The following is a 26262-nucleotide window of genomic DNA, read 5'->3' on the forward strand; positions in this document are numbered from 1 at the left end:
CTTGTGTTTCTGGAACGATGGCATCGTGAGCGAAGGGGCCTTACCTTCACAGACCAGAAGTCAAAGGACAGGAGGAGAAGCACAGTGACAAAGCAGCCCACAAAGCTTCTGCTGAACCAGTCACAGCACACATAGGTGACGATGGCGCTCACTCGGAAAAACAGATGGAAAAAGGTGGCCAACGGGTGCCTAGGAAAGAACCCAGAAGCCCCCTCACTGCAAAGGCCAAGAGGGCAGTCACCGAGCTCACTCTGTGGGTTCTGACTTTCCGCGTTGTCCCCAGTGCACTGCGAGCCCGACTCAGGCCGCAGCTCTGCAAACGTCCCTAAGTCACAAGTTCTGAAACAGTCATTAGTATACTAGCATCTCTACCCTCTCGAAGAATCCAGTACTTTCCCCTAACTCGATTTCAAAGATCACTTGCCTTCTTCGAAACTTGGGTACCTCTGAAGTGAAACAGGACAGTGGTCACTGCCTCCCCACCTGGCAGTGATAAGGACCAGTTCCCTAAAGGTAAAGGTTGGGTTATTCCACCAGTAACAGAGCAGTCCACGTGCAGCCCATGGGTGCAGTCTCATGTCACCGGGGAACGCGTGTTCCTGGAGAGAGGGAAATCCTGACTCGTCTCGCAGCAATTTATAAAGAAAAAAGTCTGAGAGACCAGAGACCCAAGGTTAGATGGATGACGAGGCCACCCATGTATCCAGGGCGGAGAGAACAAAGACCTATAGGGGTCAGGCAGGTGCTGGTGGTGGGTGACACGGACCAGGTAGGGGACCCTTCTGGCATCTACTTTGATAGAGCACGGGAAGAAACAAGCAGCCAAGATGGAGAAAGCAGCCCTGCAAGGGGGACGGTGGTTGGCAGTTAAAGCACCAGCCAGGGCTCTGGAGGGAGGGGAGGAAGGGGCAGGCCTCCTCACCCAGCTCTGCTGGATCTGGTATTTGCATGAGAAGCCAGAAATTAAAAGTTGCAACGGGAAAATATTTTTAAAGGACAGAGACTGATACGATTAATAAAATATCACAGGCGGTGTTTCATACTGGCCCATGAGCCTCTAACTGGCAGTGGCATCAGGCAGGCACCTGCTCGTTCTAAGAAGGACCGCACAGAATAAGCGAACTGGGTTCCTGTGTAATTGTGCGGTTTCTGACTCTCAAGGGAATGTGAACTAATTGAGAACTGGAACTCATAGTGGCTTCTGAATTTACTCCTGGTGTTCCAAAGGAGGAGCGAGAGGTGCCAAACCACCGGCCATTCGCCAGAACACTTCTCCTCTGTGCCTTTCATATCCTGAGCTCTCCTGGTGGCCGGGGTGCAAGGCAGCCGGGGACATGTACCTAGCCCTGAAGAATCGGATGTGATCTCATAGATTCTCCAGATCTGGAATATTCACGAACATAAGACCCTCAGCAGTCTCTGATGCCCTTTTAACCTTAAATCTTTTTTTTTAAATGTTCATGAGGGAGTACACATACGTGAACGGAGAGGGCCAGAAACCGAGACAGGATGTGAAGCAGAGAGCACAGAGCCCGACGTGCGGCTTGAACTCGCAAACCTTGAGATCATGACCTGAGCTGAAATCAAGACTCAGATGCTTAATCAGCTGAACCACCCAGGCGCCCCTAACCTTAAATCTTGAGAATCTTTTAACTAAATGTCTTAATACAATCTTAATGCCTCCACCCTGAAGATAAAGAAGTCCTCTTTCCAGAAATGATTCTCAGCAAATATTTGTCGTGCCAAGTCGTGTAGTTGAGTTTATATTGTAGAACAGTGTAGACCTAAAAGACGTAGGAGACACCCACCCATGTCCACAGATCCAGGCTAAAACCTGGAAGTTCATGCATTCGAATAAATCCCCTGCCCACCCACTTTTTTTTTTTTTTTTTTTTTTTGGCTGTGGTTTCCTAACGAATGCAGAAAAATTCCCATTGTTGGAAGGTTCTGCTTAGTTGGGTACTCGTCAAATGATTTCCTTAATTTATAATGGAAAGTACTATTATCGTGGCCATCATTACTCAAAGGCCAAAGTAGAAAAGGATGCCTCCTGCACCCTCAAATACGGCTTTCATCCTGTCCGATGCAGGCTGTCCTCTGGGCCGCCCTCCAAACCCTCCTTCGGTCCGCCTCTGTCCCCCGCCAGCGCTCACAGGGGGAGCTTCCTGGTCTTGAGAGCAGTGAGGGCCATGGCTTTCGCCTGTCTGCCTTTCCCTGCCGGGGGACGGCGGGGGGGGAGGGGGCAGTCTGCCACCCCCCGGGGTTCTCTCTGCCACCTCCACGGCCACAGAGCACCCTGACAGTCACCTCCACATCCCAAGGCCACTGGCTTCCAACTCCACCCTCCCAGGAACCCACCCGCTTGCCCCTCAAGAGGCAACCAGTCCTGAGGTGCCAGACTGCCCGCGTTCAAATCCCGCTCCGACCTCGGAGCGGCTCCGCCGCCCTCCCTCAGCCACGTAACCTCTGGGCACTCAATCTCCACTTCTGTAAAATGGGAATGCCAACACCAGCCACATCCTAGCTATTAAAAGATCAAGTGGAAGGTGGCATGTCAAAAGTGCTTGAAACACAGATCGTGCTCAGAGTCCGTGGCCGGCTTACCTCAGCGCTCAGTCACTTGAAACCCATCTACCTCCAAGGAACCGAGCTGTGAAATTCCCCTCAAGACCACAACTTTCCCTCTCACTAGCCAGGGGCAGACCTTCGTCTCTGCAGGGATCCCCCGAGACTCCTGACCTCTCCATATCAAGCCTGCCCCCCATCCCTCCATTTCACCGAAGAACCTTCTCCATTCCTCAGCTTGAACAGGTAGCGCTTTCCGCTCGCTCGGTAGGCGACCCTCGACAGGCCAGGCCCAGGGGAGAGGAGGAGGAGGAAGGGAGAGGAGAGGAGAGGAAATGAAATTGCTTCAGGTGTGGTCGGGGGGGGGGGAGGGGGTTGAGTCCTTACGGGCGTGTGTCTTAGCGTAAATCCACGTTCACAGTTCTGTGCCCCACAGCTGCGGTCTTCCCCTCGGAGGGGACGTGGAAGGTTCTCGGCCCGGAAGACGCGTGCAAGCCACCTGAGGAAGCATCAAGGTGTGCGCCAGGCTACTACTCCCTCCCAGGGCAGGCGGGGCCGGGCCTGCAGTGCAGCCCAGACCTGAATTTTGCAAAGGAAAAGCACCATTGTACCCTGGACTCATAAACTCTGGCCCAGGAGCCCAATCTGGCCCACTTCCTGTTTTGTAAGTAAAGTTTTATTGGAACACAGCCACACTTACTCATTCGCTAGCCTGCCAAGTCGACAACGTTCTTACCCAGAAAGTATGCCAGCCTCTGCCCCAGACCGGCATGAACAATGATGATACTGGGCGCTATTCAAAACAAATCAAAATAGGGGCGCCTGGCTGGCTCGGTGGGTTGAGCATCTGAGTCTTGATTTCGATTTCGGCTCAGGCCGGGATCCCAGGGTTGTACGAACAAGCCCTGCGTCGGGCTCCACGCCGAGCAGGGAGCCTGCTTGAGATTATCCTCTCATTCATATTCTGTCTCCCTCCCTCTCTGTTCACTGGAGAGCTCATGCTCTAAAATAAATAAAAGTGAGGGGCGCCTGGGTGGCGCAGTCGGTTAAACGTCCGACTTCAGCCAGGTCACGATCTCGCGGTCCGTGAGTTCGAGCCCCGCGTCAGGCTCTGGGCTGATGGCTCAGAGCCTGGAGCCTGTTTCCGATTCTGTGTCTCCCTCTCTCTCTGCCCCTCCCCCGTTCATGCTCTGTCTCTCTCTGTCCCAAAAATAAATAAACGTTGAAAAAAAAAATTAAAAAAAAAAAATAAATAAAAGTGAAAAAATTTTTAAAAACAAACCAAAATAAAGCTAATTGCTACTAATGGCCCCCCACCTCCCCCCCCCACACCCCACATCTTTTTCTCTGGGGGTGGTTGAGGGGAGGGTGACTGAGGTGACAAAGGTGCCGGAGACACTCTGTATCTCCATCTCGTCTGGATACATGTATAAAAGTTCAAACCAGGGGCACCTGGGTGGCCCAGTTGGTTAAGCATCCAACTTCGGCTCAGGTCATGATCTCACGGTTCTTGGGTTCGAGCCCCACACTGGGTTCTGCACTGATGGTGCAGAGCCTGCCTGAAATTCTCTCTCTCCGTCTCTCTCTGCTCCTCCCCTACTTGCCCCCTCTCTCCTCCTCAAAATAAACAACCTTTAAAAAAAAAGTTCAAACCATCTACTTTAGCGTACTTTATGTACATTATACCTTTGAAAAGTTTTGCTTGAAGCTCCTGACCAGAGAAATCTTTGCAAATCACCCTAAAAACTCTACATGTGATACAACCCAGTAATCATGCTGCTCAGGATTTACTCAAATGAGTCTAAAACTTCAATCCACACCTACCACAGGACACAGTTATTTACAGCAACCTTATGCATCACTGCCCCAAACTGGGAGTGACCCAAGATGTCCTCAATAGGTGAATCGATCGTCTGTGGGTCCTTCCACACAGGGGAATGTTATTCAGCCCTAAAAAGCAATGAGCTCTCAAGCCATGAAAAGGCCAAGAGGAACCTTAGATGCATGTTACAAAATCAAGCCAGTGTGAAAAGGCTGCTTACTGTAGCACTCCAACACTAGGGACATTCTGGGAAAAACTGAACGGTAGACACAGTTAAAAAAAAAAAAAAGTTGCTAGGGGTTGTGGACAGTGGGGGGAAGGGAGAGAAGAATACAGGGACTTTCAGGGCAGTGAAATACTCTCCACGACACAATGGTGGATACATGTCATTATACTTATGTCAAAGCCTAGAAAATGCCCACCGCCAGCACGGACCCTCATGTAAACAAGGGACTGTAGGTAACAATGCCGTGTTGGTTTGTAACACATCCAAGACACTAATGCAAGCTGTTAATAGGGGAAACTTTGGGGCGGGGGAGGGCTCATGGGGACTCTGTACTGTTTGCTCAATTTTTCTGTAAACCTAAAACTGCTCTAAAAAATGGACACAGAGGGTGGTGGATGGGGGTTGGGGAGAGGCTGTGTCTAAACAAAGTAAATAAAATAAAATAGGGGGAGGTCCCACAAGGACACAAGTCCCCTGTCCCATTTTTTTCTTTAAGGTTAATTTTGAGAAGGTGAGCAGGGGAGGGAAAGAGAGAGAAAGAGAGAGGGAGAGAGAGAATCCCAAGCAGGCTCCGGGCTATCAGCGCAAAGCCCGACAGGGGGCTCGATGTCACAAACTGTGAGATCATAACCTGAGCTGAAATCAAGAGTCAGACGCCTAACCGACCGAACTACCCAGGCGCCCCTCGCATACGCTTCTAAGGAAGGTCTGACTTGAGGGGGAAAGGTTGGTTTAATCCCAAATTCAGCAGAGATTGAACAGTATCTTAAAAAATTGTCTTGTGTTTGTTTAAATTACTTTGAAAATCATGCTCTGGTTTTTAAAGACTATCTCCAGCTTGAATTCCTCAGCAAACATTCTATTTTACGTTCTCTTCCTTCAATTTAAAACCTCCTCCTTCAGGGGTACCCGGGTGGCTCAGTCACTGAAGCATCCGACTCTTGATGTCAGGGTCGTTAGTTCAAGCCCCATATTGGGCTCCGCACTGGGCGTGAAGCATACTTAAAACAAAAACAAAAACTATATATATTTAATTAGATTATAGAATATACATTTTATATATATCATATATATGATTTATATGATATATATGAATATGATATATATCATATATATCATATATATGTCATATATATCATCCTTCAGACACTAGGGAAAGCTCTGCTTTTCACTGGGACAAAGGATGAGGAAAGACCGTATCTTTACTCCTTGGTTTACTCTGCCACAACCAACCAACCAACCAAGCATATGAGGTTGTGCCTAGTATTTGCGTCCCAACGACCCAGGGGCTGGAGTGGATGCAGGGGTGAGGATGTAACACTGGCCACGTGCCGATCCCAATGGAGGCTCACTGTTCTCTGTACTTTTATGTAAATTAAAATTAAAAAGTAGAAAAAGAAATCAGAGGCAACCTCAACTTTGCATTGAGGCAAGAATAAACCAAGCCCACGAATTGATATTCTGGGGGTTATCTGTGGTCAAAATAAAAATCCAGACCTAAAAATCCCCAACTGAGTAATTGACCATTACAGCTGGATGCATGAGGAAAATTCCAGAAAGCAGGTCCTTTCTTCTGGGCTTACCAACTCCTCGCACCAAAAAAAAAAAAAAAAAAAAAGGAAAGAAAGAAACCACCAACCAACCAACCAACCAACCAACCAAAGGCCACTCCTACTTGCAACATAAATGCCTGCCCAGCCCCTACCCAGAGACAGTGGGGGCAGGGAGAGCCAGAGAACCTAGACCCAGGCTCGCACACCATCCTTGCCGAGTGAATGTACGGCCCTGGCCGAGGCTCAGGGCCTTGGTTTACTCATCTATAAGATGGGAGGACAACATCTGCCCCAGGTGCCTGACGTTCCTGGACAGGAAATCCCTAGGACACCAGACCAGAGGGGGCATGAGGTGGCTGTGGCTAATCACTCTGCTGTTTCTCATTCATGGTTACAATTTGTTGGGGGCGGGGGGGGGGGGGGGGGGGGGAGAAAGCCTGGGCTGGGGATGCTCCTTTTAGACATCCTCTGTCAGAGGTTTTCCCCCAACTGTTAAAAATGAGCAGCGTGCTATTTATTTCTTCAACCCCGACGCCCACTTAGAGTCAGGTGTCTCTTCCGCTCCCAGCAGCGTGCCAGCACGAAGACGTGGGAGGAAGGGGACCCCCAGGTGCAACGCCGCCTGCCCATCCCTCATCCGCTCCCCTCGACTGCTGGGGTCTCACTGGAAACGTGTGATCAGCAGACCCCCACCAGGCCTCCTGAGCCCCCATCTGCATTTTAACTACACCTCAGGGGACTCGTGGGCTCCTCTCAATCAAGGGGCCCTTCCTATTCCTTCCTCAACATGGACTCAGCTCCAGGAGCAAAAAAACAAACAGGTGCGGGTCCCTCCGGCCTCTAAAAGCGGGGACCCCTCTGTGCCCTTCCGAAATCCCGTGGGCCTGGCCAGCCGGGGGGGGGGGGGGGGGGGCGAAACGTCTGCACAGAATCGGAGGTTTCTTCTCCAGAATGCCCCAGAGGTAGTGTTCACACCTCTGTCCTGCAGAGTCACTCGTTGCCTCAAGTGACAATGTCCCCCTTCCACCTCTGTCAACTGAGCCCGGGACAGGCAGGTTTTGAGACAGTTGGGACGCCTACACAGATGCGGACCGCTATGTCCTCACGGCTTGGATTCAAAGGTCAGCACGACAGAAGTCTGAGTGTTTTAGCAAATTTAAACAAACAAAATAACCAGACTTCCCTCTGGTTGCCAGGGTTGTAACTTGTTTCTGTTCTTTATTTCTTCTTAAAGAGGCATCCCAACTTTAGAGGCTGGACAGGCTTAGCAGCAAGTTAAAGTGGACCCCCAGAGACAAGTCAGTTGGCCCCTGGCTGCTCGGCCCATGCGGGCCCTCTGGGGGGATCCTCCCCTCTTTCCCGGGAGGGCACCAAGGCAGAGACACCCGCCCCTCCCCCAGCCACAGAGCCCAGAGTTTTCACAACAACCGGAAGCCAAAACAACGGAAAACCTGTCTTCCAGCAAAAACCTGCACGTGTGTGTGCACAGCGGCAACCTTCCCGACGGCCGAAACGTGTCCAGCGCTAGGTAGATGAACAAAATAGGACCGACCCACACAGCGGGACATTATACGGCCACAGAGAGGAAGGAAGCATGGACACAGGCCATCGGGAGGACAGACCTTGAGAGCGTGAGGCTTAAGTGAAAGAAGCCAGACAAAAAGGCAGAGATACTGTCGGATCCACCTGCGCGAGGAATCTAGAGCAGGCAGGTTCACACAGCCAGCAAAGCAGGACGGCGAGGGAACAGAGTCATTGCTCAACGTGTACCGAGTTTCGGTTTGGCAGACGGACGGCGGTGACGCTTGCACAACAATGTGAACGTACTTACCAGCACCGAGCTGTACTTGGAAATGGTCGCAGTGGTCCATTTTAGATGATGCATATGTAACCACAATAAAAAACATGAAGAAAAAGAAGGGACGAAGGGCTAACACCTGTAAAATGCGGAGGAACCTGGAAAACAAACGGAAATGCTGAGCCAAAGCAGCTGGGGCACATAGGGTAGGATTCCACTCCTGGGAAACATCTGGAACAGGCCAATCTAGAGGGACGGCAAGCACAGGAGAGGCTGCAGGGGGCAAGGGGACAGGGGAACGGGGAGTTTGTGTTCAATGGGCAAGGGGGGTTTCCTTTTGGGGGGATGCAAAGGTTCTAGAACCAGACAATGGTGATGGTTCCATGCCTGTCACAGAATCGTTCACTTTAAATTCTTTTATTTTTAATTTTTTTTCAACATTTTTAAATTTATTTTTGGGACAGAGAGAGACAGAGCATGAACGGGGGAGGGGCAGAGAGAGAGGGAGACACAGAATCGGAAACAGGCTCCAGGCTCCGAGCCATCAGCCCAGAGCCTGACGCGGGGCTCGAACTCACGGACCGCTAGATCGTGACCTGGCTGAAGTCGGACGCTTAACCGACTGCGCCACCCAGGCGCCCCAGAATCGTTCACTTTAAATGGTTAAAAATGGCCAATTTTACACGATATGTAGTTTACCACAACTTCCAAGCGAGAGAAAAGAAATGGGGAAATGAGAGCCGCCCTCAGGAGCTCTCCCAAAGAAGGGGGCGTGGGGGGGAGCGGTGAGTAGCAGCTCTGGGTACAAGTTGGGACACGCTGATCAGCGGTCTGGCCGGGTTCACATCCCAGCTCCACCACCGAAGACCTGGGTGACCCTGAGCAGGTGGCTTAACCTCTCTGTGGAGAGTCCCGTTCTCCTCACCCATGAAACGGGGCGAGAAGGGCTGACTGGGGTGGGGGTGGGGTGCCAATCAGGCGTAGTTCCGTGATCACGTGCCCCAAGCGGAGCAGCACGTGCACGGTAGCAGCGATGACTGCAGGGAGATGCGGGGAACCCACGAGGGGGACGATAAGGTTCCCTGAGGGCTTGGGGCACTGCCTGGCGGGCGGCGGGGGCTTCAGTAAATGCCAGCTGCTCCCAGACACAGTGCATCGGGGACTCGCCATTCCCCCCCCTTCTTCCACAGACGGATCACCTGGGTCCCTCGTTCCATCAGGACTCTGATTCGGGAGGGCGGGGGCGGGGGGTTGGGGCGAGAGTCTGCATCTCAATGAGCATCCGTGTGATGCCAGTGCTGCTGTGGCCTCAGAGCAACCTGGGGGTGGCAGAACCGGGAAAGCAGCCACCCTGCTGTATTCGTCTCCTGGAGCTACTGTGAACAAGCACCGCCAGCGGGGTGACCTTAAAACACAGAAAAGTTCTCCCTGCCCACCCGGAGGCCAGAAATCCAAACTCACAGCGTGGACCGGGCCTGGTTCCGCTGAGGGGCCGTGGGGGGACGATCCGTCCCGATGCCGATCCGCTACCTTCTGGTGGCGTGCCTGGGCTTGTGTGCTGCCTCACCCCAATCTCTGGCCCCCAGTGTCGCACGGCGTCCTCAGGCGGGCCTGCCTTCCCGGGGTTGGCTTTTTATAAGGACACCAGTCACTCTGCATTAGCAGCCCACCCTGCTCCAGTGTGACCTCATATCTTAACTAATCCATCTGCAAATGCCAAGACCCTCTTACCGAATAAGCTCACCTTTGCTGGGACTAGAGGTTAGACTTCCACGATCTTTTCTGGGGGGAGAGGAGACAAGTCAACCCATAACACCCACCTTGGGACAACTGAGCCCAAGGAAGCCAGGTAGGAAGGGGACACAGAGGCATCTTGCAGATGAGGAAGCCAGGAAGCAAGGTGAAGCGAATCGCCCCAGGCTCTGAGCAAAGAAGCATTTATGTAGGTAACGGCAGCTGGAATCAGGCCCCACCTCCCCTCTCTCTGGCTTCACGCCCCAGAGGGAACCGGGTCTCCCCAAAGACGGGTCGGGAAGGCTCGCTAAGTGCTAGCAGCTGCTCTGAGCGGCAGACTCGGCACCAGAACCCAAGCCCTTCGTTTCAGCCTAGAGTTTCCAGGCTGCCGCACCCGTCAGCTGCCCCCCACTGAGCCACAGACATTGGTGAAACCGCTGCCCCCAATACATCCACTAAGAGATGAGTCTGGGTCCACCTGACACAGTGTGGCCACAGAGCCTGGGAGCTGAGGCCAGAGACGCACCAAGACGCTGGCCTCCGGACTCCACGCGGGGGATTCCAGGCACAGATGGACAAACGCACACAAGCCCGGGGCATCCGTACACCCCAGGTAGCAAGGAGGCTGTCAAAGACCATGGAAGTCGGACAAAATACTCAGAAACCGGCTGGAAGAGGCTCCTGCCCGGCCACCGGTGGGACCATCTGAGAAACAATCTGCAACTCATCTGATATTTACAAGCCCTCCGCTCACCTATGGGAGAAAAAGAGGACGCGCTTGTGTCTACAACACAGGAGAATGAAGGGCAGAATCTAACACACAACGTGCCCTGTCTCTGTAATGTACACCCGCCAATGACCAAAACGTCAACGAGGGGGAGACTGTAGATCACTACAGTTCACACGGAGAGGACCAGGAGGGACAGAGCTGAGGACAAGCAGGCATCAGGAAGGATGTCCCCGGTGGTAAGGACACCCCACCCCCCCGCCCCTTGAAACTGGCGTCAAATGAACCACACCGGAATCCCATCCAGCCTCCGGCTCCAACTACTAACATACAAGAAATCTAGGGGGCCAAGGAAAATACTGAAGGACAAACAAAATCCAGACTGGAGGAAGCTCTACAGACCATCAAAGCAGTGGCAAAGGGTTGGAAAAGACAGAAGGAGACTGGGGAGCATATGGGTTAAAAGGACCTAAGAAATCCGGCAACATGGGAATGTTACAGGGCTGCAGTTCCAACAAATAAGTAAATAAAATTATGAGACAATCAAGAAACTTTGGACACTGGCTGGATATTTCAAGTATTTGGGAATTATTATTTAAAGTGAGGAATGCTACTGTGGTTCTGCTTTCAAAAGTAAGTTTTTCCTCGGGGCGCTGGGTGGCTCAGTCGGTTAAGCGTCCGACTCTTGATTTCAGCTCAGGTCACGATCTCGCAGTTCATGGATCAAGCCCCACGTCAGGCTGTGCACTGACAGTGCAGAGCCTGCCTTGCGATTCTCTCTCCCTCTTTCTCTGCCCCTCCCCTGCGTGCACTCTGGCCCTCTCTCTCAAAATAAATAAACTTAAAAAAAAAAAGAAAAGAAAAAGACAATGTCCTTTAAGAACTAAAAAATAAAAATGAGTTTTCTTTTAGAGAGAACATATCAAATTATGCTTGAAGTGACGTGATGTGATGTCTGGGGTTTGCTTCAAAATAACCAGGGGATAATTCAAAGGACTGGCCATGAGTTTATCATTTTCTGAAGCTGAGTGATGGGTCCATGGGGTTCATGATTTTATTCTATGTGGTGTGCGTGTTTGGAAACTCTCTATAATATATATATATATATGTACATAATTTTTTTTTTTAAGTAGCCAAGGAAGTAGATGACTGCCTTGCAAATTTCAGTTCTCCTATTTACTGGTGTGACCTTAGACAAGTGACTCTACCTTCCTGGTCCAGCTTCCTCCCCTGAAAAATGGTAATATCATATCTACTTCATACCAGTGCCTGGAGCACCGGGGGGCACTCTGTGCCCACACACACGTCCGTTCCTTCTTTGGGCTGGGCCTCTGTAAGTACCCAGCCTCTGAGATGTTCCCCAGTGATCCCAATCTCCTGGTGTTCACACCCTTGTATAGTCACCTCCCCACAGTGAACCAGGGCTGGTCTGCATGGACTGATAGAATATACTACAAATGAATGTATGTCACTTCTGAGATTGGTCACTTTCTCTTGCTCTCTTCCTCTCTCTTCCCTGGGAGAAGCCAGCTGTCTTCTGTTGTCAGCACTATGGAGAGGCCCACATGGCAAGGAGCTGAGGCGCCCAACCAACAGCCATGTGAAGGCGCCATCTTGGAAGTGGCTCCTCCAGCCCCAGTTGGACCTTCAGATGACCTCAGCCTTGGCTAATCACTTGACTGCAGCCTCATGAGACCCAGAACCAGAACCACTCAGCTAAGCTGCTCCCACACTGCTGACCTTCACAGTGTGAGATAATAAATGTTTGCTGTCTGAACCCGCTAAGTCTGACGTAATTTGTTATGCAGCAGGAGCTAACTGATACAGGCTCTAATGTTGAAGAGTTTAACTGTAACCCACGTTACGTTTTGTCAGGTGGTTTCAAAGGGAGGAAGGACAAGGAGAGTCAGGTTCCTCTAAGAATCCAGGTGGTAAAATGAAGGGTCCAGGCTTACTTGGAGAGAGGTGGGGGTAGGGGGATGAGGCCCGTGGGGGCGATGCTGTTACGCTCACCTCTTTTAAATGGGAGACCTAGAGTTATTAACCGAGGGAGAGAAAGGACTGATTTTCCAGAAGGCTGGAGTAGAAGCCAGCACAAAGGTATTTTAGAGCAGGTGGCAGGCACCTCAGAGAAGTCGAACAAGGTAGAAATCCGTCTTGTTACTTGTTTTACCCTGGATCTGAGTGGGGTGCTTTCTTTGGGCACTGAAAATAGAAGCAGAATTCACCTAACTCACCCATGTATGTGCTTTTATTTCTCAAGAGCTACTGGATTTGCCAGAAAGGGCAGCATGTGAGGCATCAAACGTTAGCTATTGTGTGAGGTTGGGTCTCCTTGCCTGAATCTTGGAAGCTTCAGCTGCCTCATCCACAAAATGGAGAGGAATCCGGTCTTTCCTTCCATTTTGGCATTTTAACGTTTCTGGAATCAGGACGTACGCACAGATGGACGCAATTATTAACATGGTATTACGTTTCTTGCCCCCACACCCCCAACAGCTATAACTGAACGTGCATCTTACGGCACCTTGGAAACAAAGGCCGTGGGTGGTAGGGCCCAACTTGTAGGTATTTAATGGGAGAACAGAAATCATATTAATTCATATTAATGAACTTAACTGTTAATTCATTCAGCAGATACCGAATCACCAGCACGACCCGTGGGAGCCCTGTTCAACTGGGTTCTTTAGAATTTGTGTGACATTTCAAAACATACGTGTTGTTTCTGGCAACAAAAGAACTTGCCAGATCCAGACAGAGCGGTTTCTGCATCCCGAGTTGGAACCGGCTCCTCTCTAAGGAACCCTGGGTTCTTTGGCGAAGAGAGTCAAAGACCATTCTGGGGGCTTGGGGTGCAGCTCAGAGGTGGGGGAGGGCAAAAAATGCCATTTCTGGGCCACCTATTCAATAGTGACAGAGCTTGAGAGGTGCCTGGGTGGCTCGGTCGGTTAAGCATCTGCCTCTCGATTTTGGCTCAGGTCACCAATCTCACCAGCTGGTGAGCTCAAGCCCCACATGGGGCTCTGTGCTGATGGTGCAGAGCCTGCTTGGGATTCTGTCTCCCCTTCTCTCCGGTCTCTCTCTGTCGTCTGTCTCTCCCTCCCTCTGCCCTTCTCTTCTGCTCGCACGCGTGCTCTCTCTCTAAAATAAAAAATTAAAAAAAGAAAGGCTAGGAATTATTCCAGAATAACTAAATGCAGTGGGTAATCCTGGGTTGGTATGCATACACACCTACACACACACACAACACACACACACACACACACAGCAAAGTATAACAGCTGGTAAACCCAGGTCAAGGCCATGTGTTAGTTCTCTGTACTGTTCTTGCTTTCTGATAAGTTTGAATTTATTTCAAAGTAGAAAGGTTTTTAAGCCTTTTCAGGATGTTGATTCAAAATATTTTCTTTAAAAAATTTTTTTCACATTTATTTATTTATGAGAGAACTAGAAGAGAGAGAGAGAGACAGAGCACAAGCAGGGGAGGGGCAGAGAGGGAGGGCGGAATCCCAAGGGGCTCTGCACTGTCAGCCTGACGTGGGGCTTGATTTCACAAACCGTGAGCTCACAACCTGAACCAAAATTAAGAGCCAGTCGCTTAACCGACTGAGCCACCCAGGTGCCCCCAAAATATTATTTTCTATCAACGTATGCTGTTGCTGTGTTTTATGATTTCTTCATCTGGGCCCACCCAAACCCTCACATCGAGAACAGTAAGTTTCGTCACTGCTGCGCATGTGTATGTGGGCAGGTGTTTGTGGGTCAATTTGGTGCCCAAACAATGACTAATGCTGCAATGAAACTGTAGTTTAAGTTGTCCAAGGACATGGAATTAAACTTGCAATCAATATACAAATGTTTTGAACTGGTCTTCAAAATTGTTTAAGAAATAAGTAATTTTTAGGGGCGCCAGGGTGGCTCAGCGATTAAGCATCCAACTTCGGCTCAGGTCATGATCTCACAGTCCTGAATTCGAGCCCCACGTCGGACTCTGTGCAGACAGCTCGGAGCCTGGAGCCTGCTTCGGATTCTGTGTCTCCCTCGCTCTCTGCCCCTCCCCCGCTCACACTCCGTCTCTCTCCCTCTCTCAAAAATGAATAAACATAAAAAAATGTATAAATAAACAAGCAAATAAATAGGTAAAATCAAACTCATTTAAAATACTTTCCTGGCCTAAGAGAGTATGTCGGAGGCTTGGAATCAGTACCCCTGACTATTCCTCTGCAATTTCGATTGTAAAGTACTTTAAAATCCAGGGCAGAGAGTCATGTGGTCCTTGCAACGCAGGAAGAAGGTCAGGATCTGCTACAACGAGCTGTGGCTGCGTCTGAGTCACCCTGAAAGTACCTTGCTCCTGTAATGAGCGAGGAGTGACTAGGCCGCCCGGGACACCCAAGGCTGAGCCCCGGTGTGAGAGGATTTCCTCAGGGCCGCAGAAGGGCCGGCCCTGGAGCTGGCCCATCACATTCTCACCCAGACCCACTGAGTTGGTCTCTACTAAGGAAATTCACGAGCACCACCTGGCAAAATTGAGGGCTAAGCTTGGTTTCTGTACCCACCCTCCTGTGCCGAAGACAGTGGGCACACTCCCTATCATCCACAAAGGGACAACCGAGAAAAATCTCCCGAGGGGCCTGGGACACAGAAAAGCTGTGCTGCCGGAGGTTTCCACACCCATATCCACAGGGACTGAGTCGGCATCTTCAGGACGGGGCCTGAGGACCCGAAGTCTTGCCCCTTCTTTGAGGTCCCCGGAGATGCTGATGAAGTTGGGACCCCGAGACTCCAAGACCTGCATCTAGGCTCCCGCCCCACCGCTTCCAACCATCTCTCTCCGACCTTGGACTCCCACCCCCGGAGCTGGAAGAATCTGCACAAAGGTCCGTCTGAGCCAAGTCCCCAAGTGTGTGCCTGGAGTTCAGCCAGTCCAGGCCACCAGCAACTTCCACTCTGGCCCCTTCACCAGCCTCTTAACACATCTCGCTGCTTCCACCCTTGCCCTATGGCCACATGCCAGTCACAGGCAACTTTCTCAAGTGTCGGTCAGATCACACCGTCCCCTCCCTGCTCAAATCTCTACAAAGATCGCCCATCAGACGCAGATGAAATTCCAAATTCGCCACTGGGCTTTTCAAAGCCTCACATGTCCATCCCCCTAATCAATCTCCAACTGTCTCTCCCTCTCACTCCTCACTTCCTACATTGCTGGCTTTCCCTTCCTGGGACTATCCCTCTCTAAAGTTTCTTTGTTTAATAGATACTTGCTTAGATGGTCACTCCTTCTCCTTAGTTAAAATGTCAGTTCCGTGAGGACCCAGAACCAGGCATGTCTGGTTTTCTCTGTGTCCCCCAGCACAGTGCTCAGCACACAGAGGCTCTAGAAAGTTTCTGTTGATTTAACGAACAAATGAAGTGCACGCAAGAATAAACCAGTGGTTCTCAAAAGGGAAGTGATTTTGCCTCCTTTTGCAAAGCAATAAATATCTGGAGACATTTTCGGTTGCCACAACTCGGGGACCGCTACGATCCAGTGGGGTAGTGGCCAAGAAACGCTGCTACGGTGCACAAGACAGTCCTCTCAACAAAGAATGTCAGGCCCTGGGAGCAGCCGGTGGCTCAGTCGGTTCAGCGTCTGATTCTTGGTTTCGGCTCAGGTCATGATCTCACGGCTCAGGTTCAAGCCCCGCATCAGGCTCTGCGCTGACATTGCAGAGCCTGTTTGGGATTCGCTCTCCGCTCTCGCTGTCACTCTCGCTCTCTGCCCCTCCCCCACTCACACGGTCTCAGTCTGTCTCAAAATAAGTACCTAAACTTAAAAAAATAAATTAAAAAAAGAACGTCTGGCCCCACACGTCAGTAGCATCAGCCCAGAATAAATGAATGAGTGAATTAAATCCTATGGGTCCCACACGGTTAGCCTCCTGTCCGATATCAAACATCAGAACCTGACCACCATCCCCCAGTGCCCTCCTGATTGTGTGGGCCACACTTGAGCAAAAGTCTCCTTCTGGTGATTTTATTGTTGGCGGGGCTTATGCAATCGATTCATGTTAGCAAGAAATGTAAGTAAGGGGAAGTTAGGCTGCTGTTGATACAGGAGTTAATTTCAAAATATGGAATTCTGTGCTCTAATCAAAGAGAACCGAAATTTGTCCAGTTCCCTGATTCTGCAGGCTGTTTTCCTTGGTAATCATGGACCTTCCTTAAAATTAAACCCTCAGCTCTTGGTGGGACCTGCTTACGTGTTGTAATTCTAGATGTTTAAAATAGATTTCAGAGTGGGGGGGAGGGGCAGCACGACCTCCCCAAGGTCACTGGGGACAGGGGTCCGGGGGAGGGGTCCTCACTGAGCGAACACTTTCTGGATAACAAAGAAAAACCGAAATTCTTCTCCTCCTTTCTGTGTGTGGAGCATGGGGTGGGGTGGGTGTGTGTGTGTGTGTGTGTGTGTGTGTGTATGTTTGTGTGTGGCAATTAGAGACGCACCTGTGTTGATTTTAGAGCATTGCAGGTGGCCGCCAAGGCTCTGTCTGTGGTCACATGCCGACTGCTCCTTCCTTACCTCTCACCCCACCAGCTTCCCTTGGGTCAATGTCAAACCTTAGAGGGGTTGGGAATGCTCTGAGTCCCCTCAAATGCAAATTTAACTTATCCAAATCCAAACCCTAGAGGGAGGGAGGGGAGAATAAACCAATCAGGGTTCTCAACAGGGGTAATTTTGCCCCTAGGAGACATCTGGCCACTCTGGAGACTTTCCTGGCTGTCACTTGGGGATAGGGTGCATGCTACTGTTGCTAAAATCGTACAATGCACAAGACAACCCCCACAAGGCAGAATTATCGATCCCAAATAGCAATAGTGCTGACGTCAAGAAAACCCGCTCTGAACACCGGGAGCAATGCAGCACTCCCACGGACACAGGGGACAATGTAACGTATTCCCCAGAGGAAGCCCCACACAGAAGCCCTACAAGTGCTGTTCCCACGGTTCATCCCAAGTGTCCCTCCCTGCGTGAGCATCTGGCCCCCTCAGCAGGGTGTGTATGCAAGATTCAGACTCTAGGGCTCAAATCTGCAGCCTCCTAGCCGCGCGCGCCCCTGAGCAACTCCCTCCAGTCTGTCAATTGCCTGTCGCCCTGAAAGCACTAAAAACCACCGTATCCATTTCACGGTGTCGCGATACAGATTAAAGGAGTCGTAATTGCTGGGTCGGTGTTTGCTATTACTATTACTTTTCATTCCCTCTAACCTTCCCCTCAAAAACAGCCAACAAATCCATCGGTGGCTCATCTGGATAAGCAGGCTTTCTATCCCGCCTGGGAGCACAAAGCGACAGTGGAGAGGCTTCCTGAGAGGCAGAACATTATTCTGCTGGACGGACTGGTCAGGGATTTGCGGGGGTAGTTTTGACTCCTGGTGATTTTTGCCCGAGGGCCTGGCCCCCGCTAACATGTGACTCCCTGGGGCATCTGGGACCACGGGACAGCATCCTCCTCAACTCGAGACCCTGGGCCGGGTGAGGACCAGCCATGCAACACCGACGGAACCCCGCCAACAAACCAGCCCTGACAATTAGGAACCAAAATCAGATGTAAGAACTCTGTCCGCGGCAAGAGGAACCACCCTACTCAGGGGGATCCGCGGGACCCCATGGCCTTTGGGTCCTACGCGCATTGTGTAAAGACGGTGCCTTGAGAGTATAGACATAAACTTTCAACAGGAGACAGTCTCCTGCTCCAAGGACAGCCGCAGTGTGATGTCCTGTTCCACCTGAGGACACGCCCCCACCCTGGCCCTGCCCACGCAGCAGGACAAGGAAGTCACACAGAAGGCGGATAACAGGCACCATTTATGAAAGCCACACAAGGCGCCAGGGGTCCCACTCAGCCGGCTATATACGTCTGTCGCCTCACCTAGTCCCCTTTACGCAACCCTACGATAGAGCCAACATGATCCCCACCGGACAGACGAGAAGATGGGGATCTAGGAGGTGCTCTGACTTGGTCAAGGTCACTGCGAGTACAGGGTTACCATCAGGTCTTCCTGGAATGTCCTGGGTCTCCCAGGGCAGTGTTGTATTTGCCCGCTGGTAGCGTGGAATTGGCCCGTGGGTTGGAGGAAATGACCTGACAGGCGGCCTGGACTTCAGTGAACCCTGGCTGGAGATGGGTGGACTCAAGATCCAAACCTGGGTCTGTGTGATCTCGAGTCTGGGCTCTTCCTAGTCCTCGAGGCGGCTGGAAGCCCAGAGTACTCAATCAAAGCGGGTCTGTAACACAGCGTGGCTAAAACAGAGAGTCTGCTGTAGGGCTCAGCAATCTCCCTCCTAGGTTTATGCCCTAGAGAGCTGAAAAACAAATGTCCACAGAAACACTTGTACACGAATGTTCACAGCAGCACTTTTCGTAAGAACCAAAGAGCACAGGGGTGCCTGGGGGGCTCATACGGTTAAGCGTCCGGCTTCGGCTCAGGTCATGATCTCAAGGTTTGTGATCTCAGCCCCACGTCGGGCTCTGTGCTGACAGCTCAGAGCCTGGAGCCTGCTTCGGATTCTGTGTCTCCCTCTCTCTGCCCCTCCCCCAGCTTGCACTCTCTCTCTAAAATAAATAAACATTAAAAAAATATTTTTAAAGAACTAAAGAGCAGAAATAATGCAAATGGTCATCAACTTACGAATGGAAAAACAACATGTGCTTTAGCCATACGATGAAATATTATTCAGCCATAAAAAGGAACGAAGAATGTGCAAACACGGTCAAACCCGGAAAACACGACGCTTAGCAAAAGAAGAAAGACAAAAGGCCACATGCTGGGTGATTCCATTTCTATGAGACGTCCACAGCAGGCAAATTTGTAGGGGCAGAATGTAGATGGATGGTCGCCAGGGGCTGGGCGGGGGGAGACGTGGGGAAAGTAAGTGCTGAATGGGTACAGGATTCCGTCTGGGAGATGAAAAAGTTCTAGAACCAGTCAGCGGAGACGGCTGCACAACCTTGTGAATATACTGAAAACCACACTGAGGTGTATTCTTTACAAGGGTGGTCTATGCACTCAGTCGGTTAAGCATCTGACTCTTGATTTCGGCTCAGGTCACGATCACACGATTCGTGACTTCGAATCTAGCATCGGGCTCTGCACTGACGGTGTGAAGCCTACTTGGAATTCTGTCTCCCTCTCTCTCTCTCTCTCTGCCCCCTCCCCACTTGCTCTCTATCTGTCTCTCAAAATAAATTAAAAAACATTAACTTTAAAAGCTGGTTTATGATATGTGAGTTATATTCCAATTTAAAACACACACAACACAATAGGACACCAAAAGCAACAATAACGGAAGTAAAAATAGACAAAGAGAACTACGTCCAACTAAAAAACTTTTGTGCATCAAAGGACACAATCAACAGAATGGAAAGACAACCTATGGAATGGGAGAGAATATCTGCAAATCACATATCATAAGGGATTAACATACACAGTATATAAAGAAGTCCTACAACTCAACGGCAAAAAACTCCACCCGATTAAAAAATGAGCAAGAGGGGCACCTGGTGGCTCAGTCAGTTAAGCATCTGACTTTGCCTCAGGTCACGATCTCCCGGTTCATGAGTTCAAGCCCCGCGTCAGGTCTGTGCTGACAACTCAGAGCCTGGAGCCTGCTTCAGAGTCTGTGTCTCCTCTCTCTGCTCCTCCCCCACTCATGCTCTGTCTCTCTCCATCTCTCAAAAATGATAACATTAAGAACAATTTTTAAAAAGACATGAACAAAGGACTTGGATGGACATTTCTCGAAGGAAGACATACAAATAGCCAACAGGCGCAGTAGAAGATTCTCATCAACAATCACCAACGAAATGTCATCGACACCCCATGAGACACCCCACATCCATCGGGATGGCTACTATGAAAAAAAAAAACAGAAAATAACAAGTGCTGGTGAAGATGGGAGAAATTAGTCCTGCCCATCACTGGCAGAATTGCCAAATGATACAAGTGTTATGGAAAATGGTACGGAAGTTCCCAAAAAATTACACACAGAATTTCCTCAGGACACAGCAGTTCCACAGCTGGGTATGCACTGAAAGCAGGGTCTGGAAGATATATGTGTGTATCCACGTTCCTGGAGGTACTATTCGCAAGAGCTAAACCCAAGAAACAAGCCAGGGTCCACCGACAGAAAAACGGAAGGACTCAGTGTAGTATATCACTGCTCAGCCTTTAAAAAGGAAGGAAATTCTGACACCTGCTAAAATATGGACGCACCTCAAGGACATTTATGTTAAGTGAAACGAGCCAGGCACAGATTCTATATGATTCCACTTACACGAATTATCCGAAGTTGTCACATTCACAGGGACAGGAAAAAGAAAGCTGGTTGCCAGGGACTGGGGCGGGGGAAAGGGGGAGGTGTTTAATGGGTACTGAGCTTCAGATCTGCAAGAAAGTTCTGGAGAGGTGCTGCACAACAGCACAAATATATTTAATGCTACTGAATGGTAGGCTTAAAAGTCGTTAAAACTGGTAACTTTCAGGTTGTGGGGTTTTTCCACAATTAAAAAAAAAAGGAAAGAAAGAAAGCAAGAGAGAGGGGGAAAGGAAAGGAAAGGAAAGGAAAGGAAAGGAAAGGAAAGGAAAGGAAAGGAGGAAGGAAGAAAAGGGAGACAGAAAGAAAAAAGAAATAAAGGAGAGAACGAAGAAAGAAAGGAGAAAGAAAAGAAAGAAAGGAGAAGAAAGAAGGAAAGAAAGAAAAGGAAGAGAAGAAGAGAAAGAAAGAAAAAGAAAGAAAAGGGAGGAAGAAAGAAGAGGAAAAGGAAGCCAGTGAGGAACACAGACACACACACACACACACACACACACACACACACACACACACTCTCAGAGAACTTGGCTAACAGTTCCTCTACCTGCCCAGGTGTGCTGTGGGATCGCATCCTCCCCCGATACTGCCAGGTGCCCCCCCCCCCCCCCGCCAAGACCCCCTTCCACAACACTGCACCTCGATGACCTAGAACTGGGGACAGGAAGGGGAGGAACAGGTCTGGTCTCTACCCCATGGCTCAGCACCTGATATCCAGCAGATGTTGCCTAATTATTTGCTCAACAAACTGTATAAAATCCACACGGTGAGGTCAAGCTGGTACAATTATACCCATTTTACAGACAGGTTAAGGAGGCTCAGCGAAACAAGGTGACCTTTCCAAAACCACAAAGACAGCAAGCAGTAAAGAAGTGGCCCCAATATCCCAGACTCCTGCTATAGGGCCCCTTCCGTCACGTCACCTCCCTTCAGAGTCAACCTGGCATCCATTTCAACAGGACATTCCCAAGTGATTCCTGCCCTGTGCCAGTGACTCTTAACTTCTTTGGATCATGGGCTCATTTGGCAATCTAATAAAAGTCTCAATCCTTTTCCTAAAGCAACACATAGGAAACTTAGACACTAGTTTTCAGAGGGTTCTGGACCCCGTGAAACCCCTCTATTGACCACGTTTAGAACCCCTTTCCACCCTGCTATCCAGGAGCTCATTTATCCTCAAGAATTTCCAGCCATCTCCATATCCTTGATCATCAGAGTCAAGGAGAGATGCTATTTTAAATTCACGTTCCCAGGCCCGTGCCCTGTGGATCGGGTTAAGTAGGTGCAGAGCTGGGCCCAGAAACCTGCATGAGGCACACCAGAGGATTCTGGGATTGGCGGCTCTGAGACACATTTGGGTTCGTGAGCTGTGGCCCCCCGACCTCTGAATGCTGCCCAGATGATCCCTCCAGCTCCCAGCCTCTCTCCCCAGCTGCCCACGAGACCCGGCTAGTAGACATTCCAGTACAATCCAACAAGGACTTCCGGAACCCAACATCCGTGACCCAGAAGGGTTCCTTTGCAGGGATCACTAGGCCAGAAACCCGGGCCGTCGCCCTTTACCGTCCCTGTCCCCATCCTACATCTTGACCAGCACCAAGAATGGCTGATTCTACCGCCCATGTGCCTCTGGGCACCCCTACTGCCCTCCATCACCCCTGCCAGCACCGCGGTCCAAACTTCTGCTCCGTTTCCACCTTCCTCTACCGTCCATCCTCCGTCCTGCAACTCCGATCCTGTCACCGCCCGGAGCAAAGCTCTACAGTGGTGACCAAACTCTAGAACTGCACTGTCCAATATGGTAGCTGCATGTGGTTAGTGAAATTTAAATATAATTAGGGGCACCTGGCTGGCTCAGTTGGTGGAGCACGGAATTCTTGATCTCAGGGTTGTGAGTTCGAGCCCCATGTTGGGTGTAGAGATTACTTAAAACGATACAATCTTTACGGGCACCGGGGCAGCTCAGTGGGTGGAGTGTGACTCTTGATTTCGATTCAGGTCATGATCTCACGGCTTGTGAGTTCCAGCCCCATGTGACGCTCTGCGCTGATGGTGCCGATCCTGCTTGGGATTCTCTCTGCCTCCCTCTCTCTCTACCTGTGCTCACGCTCGCTCTCAAAATAAATTAATAAACAATAAAATAAGATAATAAAATCTTTAAAAAATAAAGTAAAATAAACAAAGTAAGATCAAATGTCCAAAGTTCCGCCCAAAGTTCACACTAGCCACATACCAAATGGTCAAGAGCCACAGGGTGGCTGGTGGCTACCATATTGGACAGCACAGATATAGCACATTCCCGTCCCCAGAGAAAGTTCCAGTGGACAGCAGAGCTCTACAACTGTGCTTATGAGCCCTTCGGGGTCTGGCCGCATCCTCTGCTCAGACCCCTCCCGGCATCCTTGGTCTTGAGTCACAGTGAACCACTGTCAACTCCTGAAACTCATGCTCTCACCTCCAAACCAGTGCGTGTCATACCCTTCCTGCCTTCCCTGCTTGGCTAACTCCTCCCCACCCTTCAGGTCTCAGCTGCCGCCGCTCCCCTAACCAGGACAATTGCTCAAGCTCTTGCCCACCACGGGATTTAAACACTGAGACACAACAGCCACGGGAACACCTATGCCCATTACCCCCTCACCAGCAATTGTCAGCTAGGGCAAGTCTGCCCCCAGGGGGACACCTGGCAGTGTCTAGATTCATTACTGGTAAGATAGTACTGGCATCCGGTGGGTAGAGGCCAGGAACACTGCTAGTATCCTACAATGCACAGGACAACCCCTACAACAAAGAATCATCCATCCCAAGATGTCGGCCATGTTGGGGTTGACCATCCCTGCTCCAGACCGGACAACTCCATAAAGGAAGGGAGTGTGTCCTGTATGTATGTAGTCCCGGCCACCAGCCCAGAGTTGGCCATATAATGAGTACGGATGCTCTATAGATTTTCTCCCAGGATTCCAGTTCCCTTACAGTGTCTTTCCTGAAAGACAATTAGTCACGGGTCATTATGGCAGCCTGAAGAATGCCCCTCCCCCAATATCCAGGTCCTAATCCCTGGAACCTGTGGATGTCGCTTGACGTGGCAAAAGGGACTCTGCTTGTGTGATTAAGTGAAGGATCTTGAGATGGAGGGCTTATCCTCGATAATCCGGACGGGCCCCAAATGCATTCACAAGCAACCCTAGCGGAGGAAGACAGGACGTCTGACACAGAAAAGGCAGCGTGAAATGGAGCGGAGAGAGATTCAGAGATGCTACGGTGCTGGCCTCGCACCCACCGGAAGCTGCAAAAGGCAAGGGCCAGATTTTCCCCGACAGCCTCCGGCGGGGTATGGTCCCGCCGATGCCTTTTTTGGCCCAGTGACACTGATTTTGGACCTCCGGCCTACAGAAGCGTGAGAGAATAAATTTCTGCTGTTTTTAAGACAACAAGTGTATAGTAATTTGTCGTAGCAGCCCAGTGCAGTCATATTCCAATTTGGGCTTCATTGGATTTGGATCGAGAACTGAAAAGGAACGGCAGGTAGGCACCAGGCCCCCACCCCGCTGACTCGGAGGGCTGGAAGGAGAGATGGGAGTAAGGGTGGCTGAGCCATGGGCGTTTCTAGATGTGGCAGCTGCCCGGGTCATCGGCAACCATGTCTGTGGGTCATTCCTCACACCCTAGTCCTGCCACCTTCGGGGAAGATCTCTGGTAGGCAAGTGACTCAACCCAGGATGCTATGGTCAGTCTGCCTGGTGCTGACGCAGGGGTAAGAATAAAAAGTCAAGCCCCTGTCCCGCTCTCCAGCCTCCTGCCAACCCCTCTCCTTTCCCCACCACCCCCAGACACAGGGGCCTTTCTCCAACCTTCCAACACAGCCCCAGGGCCTTGCACCTGCTGTTCTTCTGCTTGGAACAGTCTTCCTCCAGAGTCTCCCATGGCTGGCTTCTCAGCATTCAGGTCACAGTTCAAATGCCACCTCCCCAGAGAGGCCCTTCCCGACTGCACGGCCTTCCCTCATCACCTGTTGAGTTTCTTCCCAAATCTTCTCATACTCTGTCATTATCTCATGACCATCTTTATATGCCTGTCACCGTTACTCCCCCAGCACCCCAGACTTCAGGCCACAGGAGGGTAGGGACCTTGTCTGATCTGCCCAGGGTATGTCCCTAGTCCTATGCCTGGCACAACTAGGTGCTCAACACATTCTGAATGAATGAATGAATGAATGGGTGCGTGAGTCAATGTAATTAAGTGAATTTGCAGCTTTGGGTGATGCGTTGCCAAAGCCGGGTCCCTAACATAACCTAATCTTGCTTTCCGAAAGGCCAGCTCCTCTTCGTTGCCAAAGTCCAGGGACACGTCCTCAGTATCGTCCACCAGGGCCTGGGGGACACCAGACAGAGGTGGCAGGCAGGCAGGCGGTGCACATCCCCACCCCACCCCCTCGCTGGCAGGGCCCCTCCCCCGCGGCTGCAATCCCAGGCCTTCCACCCTCCTGGGTCCAGGAGGACCACTTGGGGTCCGGCCCAGGCCCAGGCCCCGGCCTGCGCATCCCTCCTCCTCGCTTCCCCAGCGCTCCCGCAGGCTCCGCCTGTCATCTCCCCCACCCTCCTGCCCCCGGCATCCCCGCGGCCTTACCTGCTTCATCCTCTCCCCAGAGCCCACCTGGAGCCCACAGCCCAGGCTCAAGGACTCCGCCTCTCGCTGCCTTGGGCCCGGTGGGGAGCGGCGCGGGGAGCTTGCGCTCCGCGGTGCTGCCTCGGTGCAGGGTCGCGGGTGGAGGCGGGGCGCGCGGGGCCTAGAGCGCAGTCGCGGCTGGGGGAGGTGGGCTCGGCCGACCGGGCGGGGCCGAGGCTGGCGAGGGTCCGGGGGCGGGGCTGGCGAGGGTCCGGGGGCGGGGCGGGGGTCCGGGGGCGGGGTTCACTGCGGACGGCGCCTAGGAGAGAAAGAGCTGTCGCCCAGAGTGGAGGGATGGAGGACCGAGCACCCACCTGGAGGGACGATTCGGGCTCAGAGGCGCATTTGGGGACCACGAACTGATTCTGGGAGGCACAGAGAGGGTGGGCCAGTGAATGAGGCGGAGGTCCCATAACTGTCGTATGGGCTAGCGAACTAGCGAATCGTGAACGAATGCCAGTGATGGGCAGCCTCATTCGGCGTCTGGAGAAGGCCAATGTTTCCCAACGTCTCTGATCCCAAGAATTCTGCCCCCCCCCCACCGCCCCCCGGGCCCTTATGAAAAGCAGATTTCCAGGCCCAGCCCTGGAGATTGGGAAGGCCTGGAATGCAGACCCTGGAACCTGTCTTTCAACAGGTGAATCTGCTTGCAACCAACAACCACTGTTGCGCACAGTGAGATCTTCACTCATCCGGGGCCAGACACACTGAGCACAAAATAAGTATTATTAGCAGTGATGGTAGTGATTCCGGATGTTAAGGCCTCCCCAGGTATCTCCCAGGAAGGAAGGCTGGCCGCCTGAAAGTCTTTCCTGGCCCAGGACA

At 51.3% G+C, this 26262-nt stretch overlaps 1 protein-coding gene across 1 annotated transcript in view; it reads right to left on the bottom strand.

Moving 5' to 3' along the window:
* TVP23A (trans-golgi network vesicle protein 23 homolog A) overlaps positions 1-25506 on the bottom strand; it is a 27909-nt gene extending 2403 nt beyond the window's left edge. Inside the window, exons 1-3 of the mRNA XM_030300745.1 lie at positions 25399-25506; positions 25060-25143; positions 45-212 (exon numbers count right to left, since the gene is read on the bottom strand). Coding sequence (XP_030156605.1) covers positions 45-212; positions 25060-25143; positions 25399-25407 — 261 coding nt within the window. The 5' untranslated portion in view covers positions 25408-25506. The remainder of the gene's footprint in view (positions 1-44; positions 213-25059; positions 25144-25398) is intronic.
* Positions 25507-26262: the final 756 nt, after the last annotated feature.

Source organism: Lynx canadensis, chromosome E3, assembly GCF_007474595.2.
Source record: "Lynx canadensis isolate LIC74 chromosome E3, mLynCan4.pri.v2, whole genome shotgun sequence".
In the NCBI taxonomy this organism is placed as follows: Eukaryota; Metazoa; Chordata; class Mammalia; order Carnivora; family Felidae; genus Lynx; species Lynx canadensis.